The sequence below is a fragment of the Channa argus genome, chromosome 18, assembly GCF_033026475.1.
Source record: "Channa argus isolate prfri chromosome 18, Channa argus male v1.0, whole genome shotgun sequence".
Lineage (NCBI taxonomy): Eukaryota > Metazoa > Chordata > Actinopteri > Anabantiformes > Channidae > Channa > Channa argus.
Genome location: NC_090214.1, coordinates 21561405 through 21585542, shown reverse-complemented (window position 1 = coordinate 21585542; position 24138 = coordinate 21561405). Strand labels below are relative to the sequence as shown.

At 37.0% G+C, this 24138-nt stretch overlaps 1 protein-coding gene across 4 annotated transcripts; it reads left to right on the top strand.

Moving 5' to 3' along the window:
• The first annotated feature begins 518 nt into the window (after nucleotides 1-518).
• Nucleotides 519-19926, top strand: mapkap1 (MAPK associated protein 1). Of its 4 annotated transcripts, none has more exons than XM_067484581.1 (14): nucleotides 519-680; nucleotides 2963-3100; nucleotides 3475-3962; nucleotides 6812-6850; nucleotides 7191-7280; nucleotides 8289-8437; nucleotides 8739-8911; nucleotides 8991-9167; nucleotides 10596-10705; nucleotides 12407-12514; nucleotides 13448-13588; nucleotides 16237-16374; nucleotides 17452-17549; nucleotides 18610-19926. In XM_067484581.1, the coding sequence occupies exons 3-14, from the start codon at nucleotides 3680-3682 to the stop codon at nucleotides 18730-18732; spliced, it is 1629 nt and encodes a 542-aa protein (XP_067340682.1). In that variant the 5' UTR covers nucleotides 519-680; nucleotides 2963-3100; nucleotides 3475-3679; the 3' UTR covers nucleotides 18733-19926. The 4 variants fall into 4 exon arrangements, with proteins under 4 accessions (XP_067340682.1, XP_067340683.1, XP_067340681.1 ...); XM_067484582.1 differs by lacking the exon at nucleotides 2963-3100 and adding an exon at nucleotides 1798-1864; XM_067484580.1 differs by lacking the exon at nucleotides 2963-3100.
• The last annotated feature ends 4212 nt before the right edge of the window (nucleotides 19927-24138 follow it).

Genomic DNA, 24138 nt, shown 5'->3' with positions numbered 1-24138 from the left:
GGTAACTAAATTAGGTAAGTAACTTTACACTCAATATTAAATTCCTGATCTGATTCCATTTTAAACATTCTTGGTCTCATAACGTAGAACTGAGAAAGAGGTTTAAGAATGACAAGGAAGTAATGTGAAAGTCTTAAAGTGAGGAATGAGAGTAACAAAAGCTTTGCTACTAGAGCCCAGCTGAACAAAGGTGAGTATAGACGCGGTCCTGATGCAAAGGAAGATGTGGAGACCATCGCGGAGACAAAATCAATTAGCAAGTAATTAAAGGTGAAGCAAGGGCTAAAGTATTTACAATGAAGACAACAGCTCTTTGGCCATGGTCTGAATCTGAGAATTCATCTGAGCAACGCATGTAGCCAAATATCACCACTTTCAGTCAATTTATACAGAACGTTCATTATGGGAAAAAAATGATTGCAAATAATGTCTGCTTGCATTTTCTTGATTAACGCTAATAACAGGCATTTGTGCAAAAACTGAACCGTAATAGTCTTTTATTCTGAAAGGATGAAAAAGGAAGTGAAATTAGAGTGCTGCTTCTGCTGCTAGTTTAAGCACAGATGAGCTTGCTACATAAGTTACAATTATTACTAATGGAAAAAAGTATATTCACTGTCGGGAATAGGCATGGATAAAACGGGACGTTGTGGAATTGTCCTCGGATGTAATTTATAAAGGTGAGACACTGTCACTACCTGATTAACGTTAATTTGTCTGGGTGGCTATGATGGCAGGGAACGCTACTGATAGCCAGCTAACCAAAGAAAACGTTATGTTATCCTGAACAAGCTTAGAAGCTGACTTTATACAAAAAACGGCTCAATTTGCCCCGACATTCATGTCAAATGTTTATATTGCTTAAAAACTATACCATGTTGCTACTCTCTCAGGTAAACGGGGACTTGGCTAACGTATAACGTTAATACGCTAGCCAGATCGCAAGGTTCAGAATAGCTAAGAAACCTAGTTTTACATCCTTTAGCTAATGTCAGACTGGCTCCGTGGAACACACCGGTCACTTAAGGTGGTGCTTCAATGTCTTTTAGGATGTCATCAACAATAAGCCACTTCTTTCTTTAGAGAAACTGTTTATGAAATTGTCAACATGTAATAGTTTGTCTCAAGTGACAAAACAAACTTGACATCACACAGCAGAATAGCATTAGCTGCAGTTAGCATCCTTAGCAAAGCTTTTTGCTAGGACTATTTAAACATTAAACATTTCTGTAGAAAATGTATACGGTTGAGAAATGATATATGCCTGGCAACACGTTGGTGTTCATCGGTTTGTTTCTGGCTGTTCATGAAATCTTAATCTGGAGTTGTAGTGTGTTTACCACAATATCCTGTCTTCTAAATGCTAACCTTAGTATCGCATTGAGGCTAAGCCCAAACTCTGCACCATGTTGAAGTTATCAACAGCGTTGTGTTAACAGTGTAAATACTCAGTCAGATATTTTTTCTTCTTCTTTTTTTTGTAAAACTGCTACTACTGTTCGTCATAAGTGTCCACTTGTTAAGAAGTCACTGATATAATATATTCTTAGTATTGTAACAAAATCACATAATTGTGTTTTGACAGCTTAGTGTCTCCAAGCTTGTTCATATAAGCCATACTGGTTATCTGTAGTCACGCTATTTAATACATAAGTTGATAAAATAAATAAAATAGTAGATAAAATAAGTTAAATGACAAGTAACTGTATGTAGGAACCTTCACATTACAGATTACTATATAATCACTGTAATGGATAAGTGACTGTGTATATTCAGACTTTCTCCTCTGACTCGAAGGTTGAATCCACCTCCAGATAACCAAACCTGGATGACTGAGAACCTTCACCAAGACTCTACTGTGACTGTTAATAGGCATGTGTGTTCTGGCTGCTGTATGATGCAAGCCTCAAATGGAATGAATGCCTTTCCTTCAAACATGGTGTTGACTACTAACAATCTTGAATGATATTTGATTGGAATTAATCTTTGAAATATTTCATTTAAGAAGAAGTACAAGAATGATTTAGTATTAGATCATAGCAGACTTTTTAATGCATATGTCTTGTCTCCTGAAAGACTATGCTGATGGCGTCACTCTTCCATCATAATAGACTTAAGACTTGAAAAAGCTTCAGAAGACATTATCCATTTACTCCTGAGGACTGCTTTGTGTTACTATTAAGCTATTTTGGTATATAATTAATCACTTTAACACAAAGCCTGTGCTACAGATCGAGTGTTTGTTTTGTTTTTGTTTTTTTGTACTTTGTTGCATGTTGAATTGGCACAGTTATTACACCGAATGCCTTTCTTGAAGCAACCCTCCCAAATTTCCACCGGGCTTCAAGTTGGCACTGCACAGCTGGGGATGGGCTTTTGGGGGTTCAGTGTCTTGCCCAGGGATACTTTGACATGTGGTCGGTGTGGGGAGCAAACCTCCGACCGTATGGTCAGTAGTTAGCCCCTCCACCAATGCCACCCCATCCTACAGATCGAGAGTGTGGTGTTTTAATTGATAGTTTAGGTTAAAACGGAGCTAGGACAAAATCCTTGTTTTGCAAGTCTCAAGTAAAGCCTGTTTTGCATATTGACTCCGGACAGTGTCAGGATAAATCAGCCACGTACATTGGCTGGAGTTCCATTTCAAATATGTAATCAAAGCACACAGGAGGCAAAACAGGAGAGAAAAAAGGCTTTGGTGAACAGACATAAATAATCAACCATAAAAAAAAAAATCAAATAGCTGAGTGAAGTTGTTATTAAAAACCCTTGTTATAAAAACCCTGACCTAAATAAAATACCTAAAAATATATATACTTCAACTTACTGGGCACCGTTGGATGGAAACTAAACAAAACATGAATGGCAATATAGTAGGCCTTGCATAAATATAAGAAGAATACATTTAAAATGTGCATATCTATAATATAGCACTGTCAGTTTCAACACTGGCTTCCTACAGGAGTGAAATTTTTGACCTTGAACAACCGTGGGAGGTGGTGCAGTCATCCAGCAATCTCGCAGTTGTTGGTTCAATCCCCGGCTCCTCCAGTCTAAGTGTCCTTGAGCAAGACACTGAAATCCAACTTAATTGCTCCCGGTGAGTGTTGGCCAGCTGCATAGCAGCTCCCCCATCGATGTGTGAATATGAGTGTGAATGGGTGAATGAAAAGCAGTGTAAAGTGCCAATATAAATGCAGACCATTTAACAATACAACATGCAGACTCTTTAATTTGGTTAAATATATTTTCTGAACTGGGGAAGAATTACAACCATTTTATTTATAAACAGAGTGTTTGACTCATCAAAAGACACTCTCCACATCTAAAGATTCAAAATCAGCATTAGATATAGATAGATAGATGGATAATAGATAAAAAAGATATAAATAATTAATGTTACCCCTCGTAACAAGACTGTGTGGCATGTCCTTTTAAACTGACTAGCTTTGACTTTTATTTCTCTCCTAACAGATGCTGGCACCTTTCCTACCTTGGACCAGAGAATCGACTCAGGAAAAGAAGGTGGAAAAGATGAAAAGATTTCCACATATCCTCAGCCCTTGCTTCAACACTTTAAGAGACTGAAAGGAAGTGAAAGGGAACTTCTGACATACAGGGAAGAGGGTGAGAGAGAAAACAGCCCAAGCTGTAAGCCACACTATCTAAAGCTGAGGATATGGCTTTCCTGGATAATCCTGCTATCATTTTAGCACACATTAGACAGTCTCATGTGACTAGCGATGATACAGGGATGTGTGAGATGGTACTAATAGACCAAGATGTGGATTTGGAGAAGTGCCAGCTGGCTCTAGTACCTGGCAGTAGCTGTGGTTCAGCAGGGTCAGGTTCCCAGAGCGAGGGGGGTAGCAGCATGACAGACAATCATGCCTGTGACCTTTCCCAGTCCATGGACATCACTTCCAGCTGGGACTTTGGTATCCGTCGGCGTTCCAACACAGGTAGGCTAATCTGCAGGCTGTGGCTGGTTGGCCTATTCTGCTCTTCTGCTGAGGGGTGATTGTATGTCCAATCTGGACCAGTGGCTTGCTGAGGCTCATGTCAAGTTGTGTCTTGCTATTGAAGGTCATTGCCACACGCTAAAAAGGAATGGATGTAATTACGGTTCACTATGTGATCATCTTTCTTTTTTCTTTTTCTTTTTTTGTGTAATAATGATTGTTATGAGGTGAGTAGCATGGACAGCACCATAGGAATAGTTTGGGATAAAACCTTGAGCTATATTTATGCCTCCGACTGAGCCTTTCGGTTGCAATATTTTTTTTCTACTTTCTATAGTGTCCATCATTGTTTTCTAGCAGAACATTCAATTCTATTCAATTTAACTTTATTTATATAGCACCAATTCACAACAAAGTAATCTCAACGCACATGAAAAAGTCTAGACTATAAAGACTTATTGAGAAAACCTAACAAATCCCCTTTGAGCAAGCCCTAGGCAGCAGTGGAGAGGAGAAACTCTCCTTTAACAGAAGAAACCTCCAGGGTATCAGGGAGGATCTGGGGATTTCTATCTCTAATAGCTCTAATTTTATTCATAAAGAAAGTTTTGAAGTCATTGCTGCTCAGAGTTAAGGGAAAACTAGGCTCAACAGATCTATGGCTCTCAGTCAGCCTGGCTACAGTGCTGAACAGAAACTGGGGATTAGTGATGTCCTGTATTAGTGATGAATAATATCCTGTTCTGGCATAATGGAGGACTTTTTTGTAAACAGTTTTTCCAGGCTGAACGGGATTCTTCTAAATTATTGGAATGCCACCTTTCTAACTTTTGTGTTTCCTGCTTTAAGTTGCGAGTTTGTGAACTCTACCATGGAGATCACCTCTCCAGAGGGGCAACACTATCAAGTATCATGACTACACTGTAGGAAATAAGGGCTATGTGTTTACAGACCTTGTTTTCTGTGAAAATGCATTTCAAAGTTCATCTGAGACTCATATAAAATTGACCAGACTATATTGATTTTGAATCAAAATGCTTTTTAGAGATCAATTTCATAATTTTCTGTTCTCCTGAACTGTGGCAGAGGGATGTGATCTCTTAATATTTTTACGAAGTAATTCAGAAACTTAGTACAGCAAACGTTGTGTCAGACTTCAAATTCTAGAAGAATTTAAAATTCCATGACAAACCACATGTATAAACCAGAGTACATTACTGTGTTCTGACTTTTTTTCTAACTAACTCCACTCACAATTTATGAAGGAATCTTGTAGACTTCAACATCCATATGCCATAGAAGTGAAGTGGCTATCAGGGGGCAAAAAAGTGAAAAGAGTGAAATTTATCCTAAAAAGATGGTAACTTTAAAAGATGCAGATTAGGTGCAGCTGCTGACGTTTTGTAAGAGTGTCAATGAAACTTTAAAGTGCTGTTTGTTTGTATTTTACAGATGGCTTTATGAGGGCTGAACAGCCTGGGCCTCATGGCTTACAGTGTAGACATGTTCCAAGTAGAAACATTTGCTGTGATACTGTGGAAAGAAGAAAATGTTTTGGCATATCTCTGTCAGATGCATAAATAACACTCAAGTTTCTATTAGGGATTTTTCAAGCTGCTCCTAACTATTCTTTTAGGAACTATTTCTTTTTTTTTTTTGTATACCTATATACTTCATAAATGAAGCAGTCAATCTCATATTCAACATGTGATTTAAGGGTTGTGTGTCAGCTGCAATTTTTGGGATTTGTCAAATGTTCTTTATGAGCAGCATATAAACTACAACCAATTTTATACTCGTGCCAAGTACATATGAAGTTTAGAAACCCTTCCCTGATGATATCTGTGATAGTGCCTGTGACTTACGTCAGCTTTAAAACATTGTGTAACATTATTCATTAGTGTGATCCATCTGACTTAACGTTAACAAACAATGTTATTTAAAACAGGAAATTCTTAACAGCCCTCCAATGAAAATAAGGGCCTCAACCTATGTACTGTAGATGATTGGCTGATCAAAACTGAAGCTAACAAGTTGAGTCTATAAACATTGCTGCGGTAAAAGGCCCTTTGACAGCATAAGTAAAATAATTTAACATAGTTTTTAGCTTATGTCTGTTTAAAAAAAATAGAGAATACACCTAAGTGCCTCTAAACAAACTAACAGTTTACAGGTTGTTAGTGTAGCAAGGGTGTGTTTATTTTGAATCTTGAGTAACACAAATGTTATGTAGATTGATAGCAGCAGTTCGCAAGAGAGGTCCTGAAGTGGGAATGTAAGGTTTCAGAAATGAGCACCTAAAAAGTTTGTAGAGCCTGTGAGAAGGCGAAATGTGGCAAAAGCTATTTCTATGCCAGCGACTTAAAAAATTAAGGGGCAATTTGTACTCAATGTTTGTGATATAGCAGTTACATCCCACAGAAGACAAGCCACGATACATAGAGTATATTCCAGTTAGCGTAAGCCCCTACAGTAGGGGTGGACGTCATCTTGAGTATCTGATATTTATTTAACCAAACCCTAAATAATTGAAGCTGACAGTCTATACTTAAAGCACATCTTGATTATTTCTTTTAAATCCATTTTGGTCCATCCATCAAAAATTTTGAAAAATGTCACTGCCCAATTATAAAGCCACCTGACTGTACTTTTGAGTCTTTTAATTGTAAGATAAATTGGGTTTTGGTGACAGGGGGAGTCCAAGGTAGACACACTTTCTCCCTTTGGCTCTCTTGACTTTTATGACTGGTGGTGTGCTGCTCATGTTTCTGAGTTGTGGGGAGAAAACTGCAATCCTGAAACTTTTTGAGTTGAAATTGAGAACTGACCTATGGTGGCTGTCTCATCAGGACTCCAACAAGACAGCCGCAAGAAACCTGGGGCTGCTGGTAAGATAAAAGGGACTAACAAAAGCTTTTTAAACAAAGTATTCAAGAATTTGTTGATTATCTTCGTGTGTGTGTGTGTGTGTGTGTGTGTGTGAGAAAGAGAGATTGTCTTCATAGGGTGGGTTATGCCAGGAAGAACTCACATGGTATTCTTTCTGAAAACAATGACCATTTTCCCTCATTATTCTCCCAGACCAAATAAAGAAAGATTAGAAATCTGAAAGAACATGTACAGTGTTGTAGTATTTTCATTACTTCGTTTTCATAATTATGAATATCGCCAGCTTTTCAGTGACTGTGACTTGTTTGTCACAGAAAATTAAAAAGTGTTTCTTTTCAGCCCAGCGACTTGAAAGGTTAAGGAAAGAAAGGCAGAACCAAATCAAATGTAAAAACATTCAGTGGAAGGAAAGGACATCCTCCCAATCAGGTAATTTGTTTTTGCTATTTTTAAAGATATACATAAAAATCTAACCCTGCTGTTCACGTTTTACCTGTTACTGTTTTATTATTGTAGTTTATATTGAAATTTTCTGAATTAAAAAACAGAATCTAAACATTCTGTTATTTTACACAAATATGAAATAGAATATATCATGTGAAACACCTTAAAACTCCAGTTATGGCCAGAGGATCAGGACTTAGGACTGAGTTATGTTTTTTTTTTTTTAATGTATATTATGGCAATTGAGGACCTGAGTGTAGGATTGATAATCAACTAATAGTCAACCTCCGCTTTTTACAAATGCACAAAGAATGTCAGGATGAAAGATTATAATAAAAAAGATAATTATCATAAAGTGATGCCTCCTTGTTTGAAGTCCAAGTTCGCCCACGTCAGACTAAAGTTAAAATTGACCAGTGACAGTTTAAAAATTCACACTTCCCAATGTGTATGAGCCCACTCTTTTCTCACTGCGCCATTTCCTCCTCCAGTCTATTATCTTAATCTGGGATTAAGTTAGTATTTTCATACCTGTTTTATAAAGACTGCTGTGTCATATACATAATAGTTCATTTTAAACTAATGTAATCACAAAAATATTTTTAATCTGTTCATACAGAATGATTGCAGGTTAGTAAACTACTAGTCCGATCAATTTTAATCAATTCAAGTAATTAATGACTTTTAAAATCCTGGTTGGTTCCGCGTGCAGCAAGCTGAACACCTGACCGCAAATGAAGTTCTCTAAATTATCTGGGGAAAAAGACAGACTACCCAACATGGATTGATTGCAAATGAAGGGAACTTTGAAATGGGTGTAACATGGTCAAATTTTCCTAATTCAGGTAACATTTCAGCTGAGCAACACTAAAGCATATTAAGAATTTTAGCACTAGAACGTGGCAAGTCCAAAAGCTTGACATAACATTCAGCAAACACTATTATCGCTGATCTTGAAAATAACAGAGCTTTTGCTGCATGGTTTGTGTCCAGTGGAGGATCTAGGGTCTCTGTTTGAAAAACGTGACTTTAAAGACAGGCCCCGGACAACAGGTACCAAATCCACCCTTTCACTGCGACTGGAGCAGTGTCCCCAGCAGCTTAATAACCCATTCAATGAATACTCCAAATTTGATGGCAAGGTGAGTTATTAAACATTATTATCCAGTTAAAAACATCTGTCTTTGTGTAGCAAAGCAATAATAAGCATTTTGTTAGTCTTTTCTTATTATTAATTGTATTTCAAATCCATTTCTTGTTACAGAGCCAAAATGAAGGAAATTGTGTCACTGTATATCTATCTTTTAAAACTATCTTATTGACTTTTTTATAGTCATTAGAAAACAATAGAAGCAAACAGCTCTGCAAGGAAGCTTTAGGTAGTCTTTGCTGCCATTTTCTATCTTTTTACACCCTGTACTGAACTGTCACTACACTTTTTAGGGCCACATTGGCACAACAGCTACAAAAAAGATCGACGTCTACCTCTCAATGCAGTTGGCTCAGGAGAAAGTCCATCCAATGACAGTTGTGACCATTGCCAATGCCCGTGTCCATGACCTCATTGGGCTCATCTGTTGGCAGTACACAAGTGAGGGAAAAGAACCAAAACTCAAGTGAGTACAAACACGATAACACCAGTTTCATGGAATAAAAAGTTTCTTTATAATGTGCTATTGTCACAACTTTCCACAGTGAGAATGTAAATGCCTACTGCCTCCATATTGCTGAGGATGATGGTGAGGTGGACACTGACTTCCCCCCACTGGACTCCAATGAACCAATTCACAAGTTTGGTTTCAGCACTCTGGCCTTGGTAGAGAAATACTCCTCACCTGGTCTCGCTTCCAGACAGTCGCTGTTTGTCAGAATGTAAGTACGAAATAAACGAGTAAGTACAAAATGGTTTTTACCCTGATTTTATTCAGGCATGTGGCAACTTACACCATCATTTGAACACCATCTGCACTGCATTCTTCTAGAAAGAATTCTAGCAAAAATAGAATATGTGTTCTTTCTCAAAGCAGCATATAAAAAGTTTTGTATAGTATTGGTACCAAAAACATATTTAGTAATATTAACAACCTTTAAATTTCTCAGTGAATAGTACTATTCACTACGACAATAAATAATAAAATTAGTTTTATTCAACATGCTTTTAATAGTACTTCTTAGACTGGATTTAAATGCTCAGTGCACCGCAAATTAAGAAAATGCATGCAAATGGACAAATTGCAAATTAGGAAAGAGTCTTCACCAATTTGGCCACATAGACAGCAATTAGAAAATTACCACCTCAAAAAACCAAAATACAACCAAACTCATAAACGTGCCCCAAATAGCAGCAGCGTCAATGGAATTATTTCTATGGACGAACTAAATATATATTTATATATTGGATTAATGCCATTGGAATGTCCACCTAAACACTTATTTCCCAACACCACGTAATGTTTTTTAGTGTCTGTTTGGAAACCATGCAGACAACTTTGTGTCTGCAAATGGCAGATGACAATTGCAATGTTGCCAGGGGAGTATAAATAACTCTATAAAGACATATAGATTTTTCTTTATGCTGCATTTGTTGCTCTTTATGCTGCAATTGCATCATGTAGAATTTTATTAGGTAATATTATATTTGTTTATATTATATTTGAAATATTTAAAAAGTATTTTTGATTTTGCATTTAGTATTTCTAGCAGTGTGCACAAGCATTCTTTCTGGAAGTTTTTTAATTGAAACCTTTGAGTAATGAGATTGGTTGTGATTTGTGTAAATATCCAACATTTTGGCAACATGTAGGAATATATGCAATATTTCCTTTGTATTTTCCGCTTATTTTTCCTGGGAGATTAAATATGTCCCCCTTGTTCATACTGAATGGATTCAAATGGTACTGATGTTAGGATGTAAGGTTATTGTTAATATTTAGCAAACAGCAGCTTTAAGTTCATGAGTAGAGTACTGTGGTTGGACAAAATGCAGCATTTGACTTCAGGAGTGGTCATTCTGCAGAGACCATACTCCTGACCAGAGCTTGACATTAACAAAGGCCAAATACAGGTGGATTTCAGCAGTAACAGATAACATAATTCCCATTAGCCAGTTTGGCTATTGGAATTTTATACATTTTGGGGTTTTTTTTTGTTTTGTTTTGTTGATTTTTTTTTTTTGACCTCTTTTTTTCTCCATCTATACCACATACCTGGGATATCCAAAGGTTAAATCATGGCAGCTGGACTGTTTTCTTCTTCTGCTACATAGACATCCTTAACATGTTTTGCCTTTTTCCATTTTAGAAATGCTGCTCATGGTTTTTCTCTAATTCCTGTGGACAGTCTGAAGGTAACCATGAAGGATATTCTCCAAAAAGCTCTCAAGAAAAGGAAAGGCTCACAGAAAGGCTCAGGTAATGACACTTCTATCATTTACTCCCTCGCTTTAATGTAAATATGATTATTAAAACACTACATAAAGGCAGGCGTGACATCTTCTTTTCAGAGACTATGTATATTGGAAATCTTTCTACAGGTTAATGCAAAAGGTTGCAGTCTTAGTAGTTTTCTTCAACATCATGCACATTCAACTAATACAAATTTTCATTACTAGCACCATTTTATACACTTTTTTTGTTATTGTTATGTTTGGGTTAGGTTTGCATCCCACACAGAGTTAAGTTTGCATCCCCTTATATTGATTATCATTTAAGAGCATGACCCTTAACATATCAGAGAAACTAACCCTTAACCCTTATCAAACATGGTAACAACACTGGTCTAATATATCACAAAAATAAGGCACAGGTTTGATGAAACTTAGTATAAGTGTATCTTATTGAAAAAGTAAATTGCAGATGTAGTCCTGGATTTGACTTTACAATATTGAGCAATATTTAGATTTTGGGGATTTTTTTCACTCTTCAGTTTTTAATGTTTTTTGTTTTAATGTTTTTCGACTACAGCAGCATTTCAAAATGAAATTAACGGAATAAAACCAGAGCAGTTTTTTTTTTTTTTTTTTAGTCAGAGAGGAGGGAAAAAGTTGCAGTCTTTTAGTCAAACAACCTCAGCACATTTTTGTGTGCTTTTTTATTTTTTTAATTTTCCATGTTAAATTGTGTGTCCCGGTGGCCTGAAGAGGCACTTTTATAGTCAGGGTGCTGAAATTTAAGAAACTTACAATAACATTACCCTGAAGTCTGTGGTATCCATAGGTCCTCAAGACCTATCCCTGCACTGCCGACTGTTAATTGACGGGATGCGGTTGTGGTTCAATGGGAAGTGCAGGGACAGACATTTCACATCCTCTGCTATTGAGGACCTGACAATCAAACCTAAAATGAGAATCTCTGCCTCAAACCATTGCTTTAGTAAGGCAAATGTATTCATTTTTATCTTTTTATTGTTTTGTTGTAGGGAAAGGAAAGGAATCAATGTTACGTTTTAACCCAGATGTCCTTTCTTCAAGCCTAATGTTAGTATTTTCAGGTGACCCTCCAAAATGGCAATACTGCATGTAATTGGACCGTGAATAGTGTGACTTAGGGCTTGACATCAATGCTTGCCAACCTGTCAAAAGTGGCGGGACACACCGTCACTTCCTCTACCACTGTGGCTGTAACGAGTTCCCTTTTAAACCACAATTTTTTTCCTGTTCTTAACCTAGTTTCTGTTATGATGAATAGCCATACTGATAAGCATTTTATTTGCTTATAAAGAGTACACTGAGTGAAATCAGTGAAAGTGAAGTTATTGTTGTAGTATTCGTGCTGCAGTTTCTCCACCGTCTGCTCTCTGTTTAACTGAGCGTAGGGCAGCTCCTCTACACACAGCTGAGTGATGGTTATGTTTCTCTGTCTCTTGCAATGTATATATTTAATAATAAAGACAGATAATTGTATCATGTTGTACTATATCTGACCTAAAGTCCTTAAGAAGTTGATGCAGTTTACAGAAATTTAGAAGAAAAGAGGTTATAAATCTAATGAGAGAGAGAGAAATACGAGCTTTCCTTGGACTGCCAAACCGATGTGACCAAGGTCCCAAATGTAAAACATGAACAAGAAATCTAAGGTTTGTGAGTATCTTCTGATTTAATCCCTCTCCAAAAGGGCCCATGTATCGTCTGGAGAAGCAGACCGAGCCAAACGTTGCAGTAGACCTGGACTCCACACTGGAAGGCCAGAATACCCTGGAGTTTTGTCTGGTCAGAGAAAACAGTAAGTAACTGAAGTATGTCAGAGCCTAGGTTTTAAAACCACACCTGGTCTTCTCATTGAATGACTCCATAGGTGGTGGCACTCCTCCAACTTTAGAAACTTCTGATCTACTGCGACTTTTATGCCAACCGTCTCTAGGGTTTACAGGGAATGTTCTAGAAAAAAGAGAAACTATCCGGTAAGTGGGTTAAATTGCCTTGGTCAGAGGAGAATTGCCAAAATGGTTCAAGCTGATAAAAGGCTACTCAAAAGGCAACCACTTTTACAACTGAGGTTTGAAATGCACCATCTCTGAACGCAGAATGCATCAAACACTGAAGCACATCGACTACAGCAGCAGACCATGCCTGGTGCCACTCCTGTTGGCTAAGAACAGAAAACTGAGGCTACAATTCAAATGGGCTCACCAAAATTAGATAAAATGGGGGATTAAAAAAACATTGTCTGCTCTTATGAATCTTGATTTCTGCTTTGAAATTTCAATGGTTTCTTGGCACATTTTAGGCCCCTTAGTATGAACTGAGCATTGTTTAAATGCCACAGCCTATCTGAGTATTGCTGAACATTTCCATCCCTTTATGATCAGTATATCCATCTTCTGACAGTGAGTTCACTAATCAAATGGCCTCCACAGTCACTAGATCCAGTATAGCATCTTTAGAATGTAGTTTAAATGTGAGATTTGCATCATGGATGTGCAGCTGATCTGCAGTAACTGTAAGATCCCATTATATCAATATTGACCAAAATCTTTAAGGAGTGTTTTCAGTACCTTGTTGAATCTATGCTACAAAGAGCTAGGGCAGTTCTGAAGGCAAAAGCAGTTTCAACATGGTCCTGGCAAGGTGTACAGAATATTAATTTCACATATCGTGGGCTAAAGTCAACACTAAGCTATTGGATATTTTCTGATTGGTTCTCCTTTCTATGCAGGTTCCAGAGGTGAGGAGAGCTCAGAGGAAGATCCTCCTATTGACATCACCACAGTCCAAGACATGTTGAGCAGTCACCACTATAAGTCCTTCAAGATCAGTATGATCCACAAGCTGCGCTTCACCACTGATGTCCAGCTAGGTACATACACTATAGCTGACTGCACACTGTAAAACCAAGATGTGAAATCATTGTCCGCAGTTCCAGAAGTTACAGTAAAGACTGGAATGGCAGTCACTATGACAGACCCTACCATACAGATATTATGAGAGGTTTCTATTTTAGAATTAACCTGGTAAGAACTTACTAATTTTATAGTGACACTTGCTATAAAAAGTTATTTTTAACAAGACATGTTATGTTAGAAAGAGAAGTGTCTTGTGAAAACTGACGTTCTTCTGAAAAGGAGAACACGCAGTGTCTATTATCTTACTGCACATGTAGACAGCAAGATTATATATGCTGCTATAACTGGAAACTGGGGAAGTGTGTATTTTCTTCAAGGGGCTAGCAGTACTTTGCAGTACCAAAGGTAAGGTGGTAATTTTTTGCAAATCTATTAAAAATCAAAAACTTTAATCGAATGTCGCTTCCACATGCCAGTCCTCCGTGGTGATGAACAGTCCACTTCGACTTGCAGTACCAGAGGGATGCTGCCTTTAGACTGACACACGATTTAATCTATTGTCTCTTAATTTGACCCCTCATATACCCTGAGATTTTTTGCAAACCTGAACACCTCTGTGTATTTGTGTCTGTAGTTTGGCTCTGTCACAGCATTTTCACTTAAGCACCTGCTGTAGTGGAATGTTTTTCTAACTGCTGTTGGTCCATTATTGTAAATTCAAATGTTATTAGAAAATGATCAGACAAAAAAGAATTATGAGGAAATACTGTTAAATGATCAGTTTAAATGCTGTATGTAAGAACAAGGTCTAACGTGAATAAAACAGTGAGTGGGTTTGTTTACATTTTGAGAAAACCAATTGAATCTCATAATGAATTAAATTACTTTAAATTAAATTACAGTTACTGTCAGCATCTACATGAAAGTTAAAGTCACCTACTATGATGACTTTATCTGTATTAGCACTAAATTGGATAGAAATAACAAATAGAAGTTAGTGAGTTCTAACTATGTTCTCTCTACCTCGCTACCTCTGCCTGTGCTTCTCAGAATGTGATAGTTAATATGACTTTGGGAGGTTGACTCATTTAGATTTGCATATTCTTGCTGCTGCAACCATTTCAGTAAGACAAAATAAATTGAATTGATGATCACTTATTATGATCAGATATTTAATAATCCATTCCATTTTATTGTTATGGGGTTTTGTTCTGTAAAAGCAGTTGCTTAACTTTTATTAGGTTATGATGTTTAACTGTTGTTTTTGGTTTATGTTATTTAGTTGGTCGGGGAACAGACACAGTCTGTATAGGTATATGGGAGTATTGGGGGGGTAACTGCTGTAAGGACACTGCAGATTGGTGTGTAGGACTGGGTCTCTGCATCCTAGGATCATCTCTGGATTGTCTTACTTTTGATTGTCTAATGAAAATAGACATATTTTTGTATAAGAAAGCTGCACCATCTAAAGTAGGATGGATGCCATCTCTGCTAATCAGCCTAGGTTTTCCCCAAAAAACATTTCCAATTATCTGTGTAGCCAACATCATTTGATGGACACCAGCCAGCAGTTGAATGATGACATGCGGCTGTACATGTTGTCACTGTTCAGACTTGGCAAGTGTCCAGAGAAAAATACGGAGTCTGACATTGTTTTTGCAAAGTTACACATAGATTTAACATTCATTTTACTGACCTCCGATTTGTGCAATCGAGCGTCATTAACTCCATATGATATGATATGATTTAACGTTGCCTGTTCTGGCTCCATGAAGACATTTGACTACGGGCGCTGGAGTCTGTAAACTTCACATTTCTGACTATAGAGCTGCCAATTACCAGAGCTTTCTCAGCGGGTTTGTCGCTGTGTGGGGAAAATCGATTAGAAACATGAACTGACTAGTGATGAACATTTAACCAGTCGGATTGGCTGGAAATCATTAATTTATGTAAAGTAAGAGCTATGATTAATCAGTGCACATTCTTTCAGCAGAAACCCCACAGTGTGCAGAAACAGGAAGTGACAGTATACTTACCACAGGAGGAGCCAACAGTCAAATGGAAAGAAAAACTTAAACTAAAACTTCCTGTCACCACTAATATGTATTTGATGTTTATATTAATTTAAGGGAGTTACTGAATGTGTGTCTTCACTGTTGTAGATATTATTGCATTTTCACTCTGTCAATTTACCTATACAACCTGGCTGCAGGTCCCTTAAATTAATTTAAATGAAATTCATATTTTCTAAATAAAGGCCTTGACAGCTGAGATTCAAATCTACCAGCAGGTTGTAGGTATATTCATTTTCGTCATCTGTGTTTCAGAACTACTTGTTCTGTCAACACGGACTACAAATCGACCACCCACTCATACTACACAGAATGTGAAACGAACCTACCTGCTAGCTTAAGTTAAGGAGTAGCTTAAGTTACACTAGCAGGTTGGAACTGGAAAGATATTGTAGACATACCAGTTGTACTGCTGTAAATAAGTCCAATCCAAGATTCCTACAAGTCGACCTTTGTGAAAGTAACGTCCAGTTGTGTTTGAGCTGTGTTTTAAAATAGTTGAATAAACTAAATGATCATAGTGGACGATGCTGCTGTTGAATGACACGCCGAAATTAGTTTATTTCACTGACGTGTGACTGTTTGTTTAGGCATTTCAGGAGAGAAAGTGGAGATTGATCCTGTCACCAATCAGAAGGCCAGTACTAAGTTCTGGATTCGGCAGAAACCCATCTCTATTGACTCAGACCATCTCTGTGCCTGTGACCTTATAGAAGAAAGAAGCCCCAGTGAGTAAACCCCACAGAAACAGTAGCTTGCTGTCCTTAGCTTTATTTAATATTCTCAGTTGAAGTAATCTTTTTTTCCCCTTCTTGAACATGTTTATACATTTTCTGGTAAATATGTGGATTATAGTGTTCTACTTGATAAGAAAAAGTTTCTCTGAAATAATTGGAAAGTGAAAGTTGTGTATAATTGAAATGTCTAGGTAAGGTCAAAATGATTAGCTCTCAAGAAACCGTGTAACATTTCTCTAAACTTCCGTGCAATGTTTGCATCTTTCATGAAACTTTACATAGTAAAACGATCATCAATATGAAGTATTTGGTATATTTTAGAATGTAAAACAAATCTTCAGGCTTGCTTCATACTAGGGCTGTTAATGTTACACTAACCATATAGTATGATTTGTCACATAACTTTATAAAAGGATCAGTGAGTGATAGTGATGGATTTCTATATTAATTTACACGTCTACGAATGATTTAGATCAGGAATATTTTTCTATTGTATGAAAGTGAATTACATATAATAGTTTTTGACTTTCCTATTTTAGAAATACATTTTTTTAAATCGTGAAACTATTAATTACAGTAAGTCAGTATCAGTAAATCCTGAGTAGATAAATTGTGCAGTGATTATCTAGAGACAGTCTGCAGTTAATGACTATCGTACCTCATAATAAACGTAAGGAAAATTGAGGTGGTTAATGTTCAGGTCAAAAACGGGAAGCGTTTGTTTGAGGTTATTGCTGCCAAAGTGGTATTAAAACATTGTTGCCATTACTTTTCCACCATCACGTTGTATGTCTAATGGGTCTGTTCAATAAAGACATTAAAGATTATGACCGTGAATTATCAGGTTAAAAATCTTTTTGACCAATTTATGCAGAAACCAGGAAATGGCAAAAAGACTTTTCTCACATGGTTAGTCATATAATTTAGTCTGACATTGACACGTTCACCTCTCCATTGAACAAAGGCATAACTGCAGACAGGGACAAAAAGGCTGATGGGTGTAACTTATGCATCATTTCTCTTGTCTGTTTCTATCTCACTTAACATGTTTTCTACTGTTTCTTACAGATCATGCAATATTTAAACTCACTCATCTAAGCAACCATGACTACAAGGCTCTGTACTTTGAATCTGATGCTGCTACTGTCAATGAAATAGTGTTAAAGGTAGGTTCTTGCTGGATGTCTTAGTGGTGTCGTTTTGCAAAGGTTTGGAAAACTCTTCAAGCTGCAGTATAGGCTTGATCAATGATGTCTCTTTTTATAACAGAGACTTTTAGTGAGAAGATGGCAAAGCCAGTCTGTACAAAATAGATCTATCTATCTATCTATCTATCTATCTATCTATCTATCTATCTATCTATCTATCTATCTATCTATCTATCTATCTATCTATCTATCTATCTATCTATCTATCTATCTATCTATCTATCTATCTATCTATCTATCTATCTATCTATCTATCTATCTATCTATCTATCTATCTATCTATCTATCTATCTATCTATCTATCTATCTATCTATCTATCTATCTATCTATCTATCTATCTATCTATCTATCTATCTATCTATCTATCTATCTATCTATCTATCTATCTATCTATCTATCTATCTATCTATCTATCTATCTATCTATCTATCTATCTATCTATCTATCTATCTATCTATCTATCTATCTATCTATCTATCTATCTATCTATCTATCTATCTATCTATCTATCTATCTATCTATCTATCTATCTATCTATCTATCTATCTATCTATCTATCTATCTATCTATCTATCTATCTATCTATCTATCTATCTATCTATCTATCTATCTATCTATCTATCTATCTATCTATCTATCTATCTATCTATCTATCTATCTATCTATCTATCTATCTATCTATCTATCTATCTATCTATCTATCTATCTATCTATCTATCTATCTATCTATCTATCTATCTATCTATCTATCTATCTATCTATCTATCTATCTATCTATCTATCTATCTATCTATCTATCTATCTATCTATCTATCTATCTATCTATCTATCTATCTATCTATCTATCTATCTATCTATCTATAATTACTGGTGCTTTACTATTTTCTTTTTATAACTCTGTAATATTTCACATTTTAAAAAGTGCTGTATAATGTCTTTTGCATCTCTGGAACATGTTTGACAAGTTGCCTTAATAATGCCATTAAAACAGATTCTTACTCCATTGATGATTTTCAGGTGAACTACATCCTAGAGTCTAGGGCCAGCACCTCTCGGGCTGATTACTTTGCTCAGAAGCAGCGGAAACTGAGCCGCCGTACGAGTTTCAGTTTCCAGAAGGAGAAGAAGAGTGGCCAATAGACTGGAGGTGCCCAGCCATTGGTCTGCCAGTACATGCACAGACAGATGCATGAATGCATAAATGAGGCCTGACAGTCCCCATACAAGGACATCAGGTCAGACAAGTGGAGAATGACAAGTGAGACAAGTCAGAGAAGATGAGAGCAGGAGAGCAACACACAGAAAACGGATCAGACGCATCTCTCCAGCTGAGCTAAGCTCTCTGAAACTCCACAAGTGAAGAGAGTACTCAAGCAAAAACTGCCCTTTTAAAAGAACAACAAAGAAGAATTGTGAGACAGAGTTATGACTTTGATTTTGCTGTTTTTGTCCTTTTTACTGCCTCTAAATATAAGTTCTGTCCTCAAGGATGTAAAATTTTGCCACCCAAAAATCTAAACTACAACATGTTTGCTTCTGTCCTAGTCTTTAACAGATTCAACACAACACGAAAGGAGGTTTTTACATTTTATTGTTCTATACAAAAAATATTTTAAAATTAGGAAATGAGCGTAAAAAAGTCCACATTGCCATGAATCCATATCGCTAATTCTTAACTTTAACTTTACAATGTCCATCACACAATTCAGCAGTTTATGACTTACACTGCATCAGTTTATAGTTTAATACAAACAGGTCTTATCATAAAAGTTTTACCAAAGACTGAACATTTGAATCTTTTGAGAAATGACCTAGCAACTGAGTGTATGATTCATACGAAGTCTTTGAAGAGAGAGTAGTATCTGAGAGAAATGCTCTCTAGAGAAATACAGGAGGATCACTCATAAGACCTATGAATACTTTGGTTAAACACTTCTTATTTTTTGTCCCAGCTCCTACACATACTCTTTCACTCACCAGTAAACTTGACATTGACTGTAGAAAACATGGCTGCTGCGTCATCTGTAACATCAATCAAGGAAGCAAGCTCCTGAGTGTGGGTTCCCTGTCCTTTTTCCACCGTGGGGGTCTGAATGCAGTCTAGCAAGCCGCAAACACCATGACGGAGTCTGATAGGTGGGGACCCTGTATTAAGTTACTTTACTTTTAGGAGGTTTAGTCACTGCGTGGATTATGTTCCGATGCAACGCATTATTTTGTGAATGTAAGGCTACATTTCAAACGGACTTGTCACACAAGATTTGTGTGTCGTTAGGTTTAGTTAATGTCAGGGAAAAATCTTACTTTAGTTAAGTAAATAAACATTTAAAATCACTTTTTTAAAAATGTAAGTATGTAATTTTTGCTTGTTTTTGCTAATGCTTTTTATTATAACCATCTCCAAAACTTAAGTTAACATGGAGAGACGCTATAAAAGCCTAATGAGCGAGCACTGTTAGGACTAAGATGTTCATTTCTAAAGGGTTTTGGGCAAAGCTCGTCCTAATCAGTCAAAGAATTTCTTATGTTTAGCTGTTTGTTATTGCTTGATGAAAACTTATACATGAAAATCTGTGCTTTGCCTTTAGAAGGAAATTAATGAGTTCTAATTTTCACATGAAGTGTAGCATTAAATTCTTTAAAAGCTTATACGTCACACAACCTGGTTGACTCATCCTACCTGCTTCAATGAGCACATTGAGTGTGTTTAACTGTATTGATTAGAGCTGATCATCTGCTCTGCTGATCTTTCATCTCTGTGTGCGCCCATGAATATTGACTTTAAATATTAACATTATCATTTAAGATTTCCCTTTAAATTTTATGCTACAGTTACCTATGAATGAACACGAGGGGAGTAAATCTTTATAACCGAATGAAAGCTTAGACCACTACTCATGCAGAACCAAAACCCCAAACAATTAAATGTGCAATTTTAAATATCAGATCTCTCTCTTCTAAATCCCTGTTGGCAAATGACTTGATAAATGATCAGCAAATTGATTTAATCTCTTTTACTTAACTTGGTTGCAGCAGGAAGAATATGTCAGTCTCAATGAGTCAACCCCCCCCAAGTCATTTTAACAATCACATTACTGGAAGCACATGCTGAGGTGGAGGAGTAGCTACAATTTTCCTCTCAAACTTCCCTATAAACCCTAAACCTAAACATAATTATAACTCATTTGAGAGACTTACTCTTAGTCTTTCACACCCAAACTGGAAAACTCAAAAACCACTATTATTTGTTATCGTGTACCGTCCTCCAGTCCCTTATTCAGAGTTTTTGACAGAATTTTCTGATTTTCTATCTGATCTAGTCCTTAGTACAGATAAAGTCATTATAGTGGGTGACTTTAACATTCATGTAGATGCTGACAGTAGCTGCCTCAACACTGCATTTAATTCAATTGGTTTTTCCCAAAATGTAAATAAACCCACTCACAGATTTAGTCACACGTTAGACCTTGTCCTTACATACGGCATTGAAACCGATCATTTAACAGTATTTCTTCCTAATTCTCTACTGTCTGACCATTTGCTATTAACATTTGAATTTAAAATAATGGACTATACAGCAGTTAGAAAATAATTCCACTACAGCAGATGTTTATCTGAAAATCCTATGTAGTTCCACTGGGCTCTGTGTTAGGACCAATAATTTTCACTCTGTATATGTCACCTCTAGGCAACATTATTTGGAAAATTTCCATAAATTTCCACTGAAAAGTAGAAAAGACAGGAAAAAACACCAAACCAAGACAAAAAACAAGTACAAAATACTGATCAAATGAGTAAGAAAAAAACCCAGCTAGAGGAGTAAACATAAATGAAATAAAAATAACAAATAAAAACAATACTATTTGTCCATTTTGACCATCACCCTCCTTTTTACAGAAGGGGGATGAGTTGAACAGTGTAATGGCCACTGGGAGAAAGGATCTCCTGTGCTATTCTGTGGAGCATTTGACTGTGATCAGTCTCTGTGGACTGGGTGGAAGGGATTGTCCAGGATTGAGAAGAGTTTGGACAACATTCTCCTCTCAGCCACATGCAGAGGGTCCAGCTTGTCAGAACCAGCCTTCCTTATTATTTTGTCCAGCCTGTTACTGTCTGCCAGCTTCATATCGCTGCCCCAGCAAACATCGACCATGGACTCATAAACATCTGCAGGATGGTGCTGCCTGCCCTCTGTTTTCTTGTATATCGATGCTGCATTAACTGACCGGTCCAGTTTATTGTACCTCAAGTCAGAGGTATACAGGGTGAAGAGAAAGAGATAGGACTGTCCCTTGGGGAGCACCTGTGCTGCAGGTCACTGTGTCAGACACACAGTTCTGCAGACGGACGTACTCGGGTCCGTCAGTGAGGTAGTCAAAAATCCATACACACAACCTGACACACAAAGCTCTTAATGTTCAAGCATCATATTTAAAAGTTCTCAAAGTACTATATTGTCCGATTAGACCAATCCAGATTCCGGGGGCAGACACCCTCTCTACTTTTAAGACTAGGCTTAAAATCTTTCTTTTAGATAAAGCTTGTAGTTAAAGCTGCTCAGTCAACCTGAATTAGCTCTTAGTTATCACGCTTTAGGTTTAAGTGTAATTCTCCTTTCTGTTGTGAATAGTTGTCTGTCTATGTATGTCTCTCTGTGTTGGCCCTGAGATAGACTGAAGACCGTCCTGAGTGGACCCCGCCTCACCCTATGACAGCTGGAATAGGCTCCAGCCCTCCCTCAACCATTAACAGGATAAGCGGTTACAGATAATGGAGGGATGGACTTCTGCTGTGCTAAGACAGTGATCATGAAGATCAAGTGGATCCCAATTTTATACTTACATGCCATAAGTAAAATCATTATTATATCTTCTGTCCATTCTTGCCATGAAGCAGGAGCACACAAGCGACCAGGCTGTAGATGGAGATGAAAGACAGGGTGTGCTTTGATATTCTGCTAAGCTAAAGTTAATGTGAGCTTTCTGATGTGGCAGATGTAAATATGCTTCTGTTTCTACTACGTCAGTCTTGGAGACAGACAAATGAGTAAGTCATACATCGCTAGGATTTGATTTTAAGCTCTTAGACCCTCATTTGGCTATAATCCAGGGGACAATGCTACAGTTCTAGTTCTATATTGATCTGTAAATAACTGGGGTTTATACCAGTTAAGCCCTACGATGTTAGAGCCCGGAGGGCATGTTTGAATTCAGGTAAGCTAAACATGAAAACTTGCTGAATTTGATGTCAAGACAATTGTTCTGAATTTAACAAGTATATTACCTCTTAAAGAATAAGAAGTACTCAGTGTACCATGTCATCTAGATCTGTTGTCCCTATTTTCCTGTTTGGTGGTTCAGTCGTTGATTCTGCCTGTGTACATATTGCACTTGAACGAAATGTTCTTAAAATTAAATCACTAGTTCTGTCCAGGGACCATCCTAAATCCAATCAGGTTAAAATGCTAATTTACCCAATAATTTTACAACCAATAATTACATTTTACTATAACCGAGGTAATACTACTGAGGTATAAGTACAGGTAATAATAACAATAATGGAATGGCTCCGTTTTAAATGTCCTTACTGTACTTCTATGTCCAATGTATATCAGTTATTTGGTATCTTCTCTTTGATTAAGAGCAATTAGCTCCCGATGAGTGTTGGCCAGCTGTGTAGCAGCTCCCCCATCGGTGTGTGAGTGTAAATACAGTGCTTCTTTACCTATTGTTACACTGCTTCTCATTCACTCATTTGAAATCACAATCACGCACAAATGGGGAAGCTGCTATGCACCTTGGGGAAAAAAAAACAACTGGTAAATGCTTCCATCTGGTGGTTACTATCAGGATGAACCTAACGTGGATTTGCCAGTTACAAAGTCACACATGCCACAAAACATGTACGATGGAGATACACTGCTCAATAACGTACGTTAGCATCTGCGGCTCTTTAGAATTTTCTCTATTTATACATAAATATGATCTAATACTTGATTAAAAACTGGACACTCTAAAGGGAGTGCAATTATACCAATAAGATTACATGCGTCAACTAGTGTGATCTCACTTAAGAGCAATAAATTAATGATTAAGTAATCTGCTTTACATCATACTATTGAGCAAATGAGAAAATTACATACATTCAACTTTTGACCATTGTGTGTGTTGTACAGAGCGATAATGGTCATATTTGCACTGATTGCTGCAGATCATGATTAGAAATGCCTCATTGAAACAATCATCAAAACAGTTAAATGCCCACTGTTCATCTCAAGTTCATATGAGGACTGGAGGTTAGGCTCTAACATACAGCGCTGTTGGATGATTATGCAAATGAATGGCTTATGATGAAGCAGTGTCAGTAGCTTATTTCATTTATCAAGTACTGCAAAACAGTGGAGGGGAGCTAGATCATCACAGATATCTCATAGACATACTGTACCAGACCTATTTGGATGGTACCGTCATTCCATCTAGCACTCAAAAGCCAATAAGGAGCCTGGGAAAGATCTTGGAGTCACAGCTGCTTTTCTGTCTGAAGCTA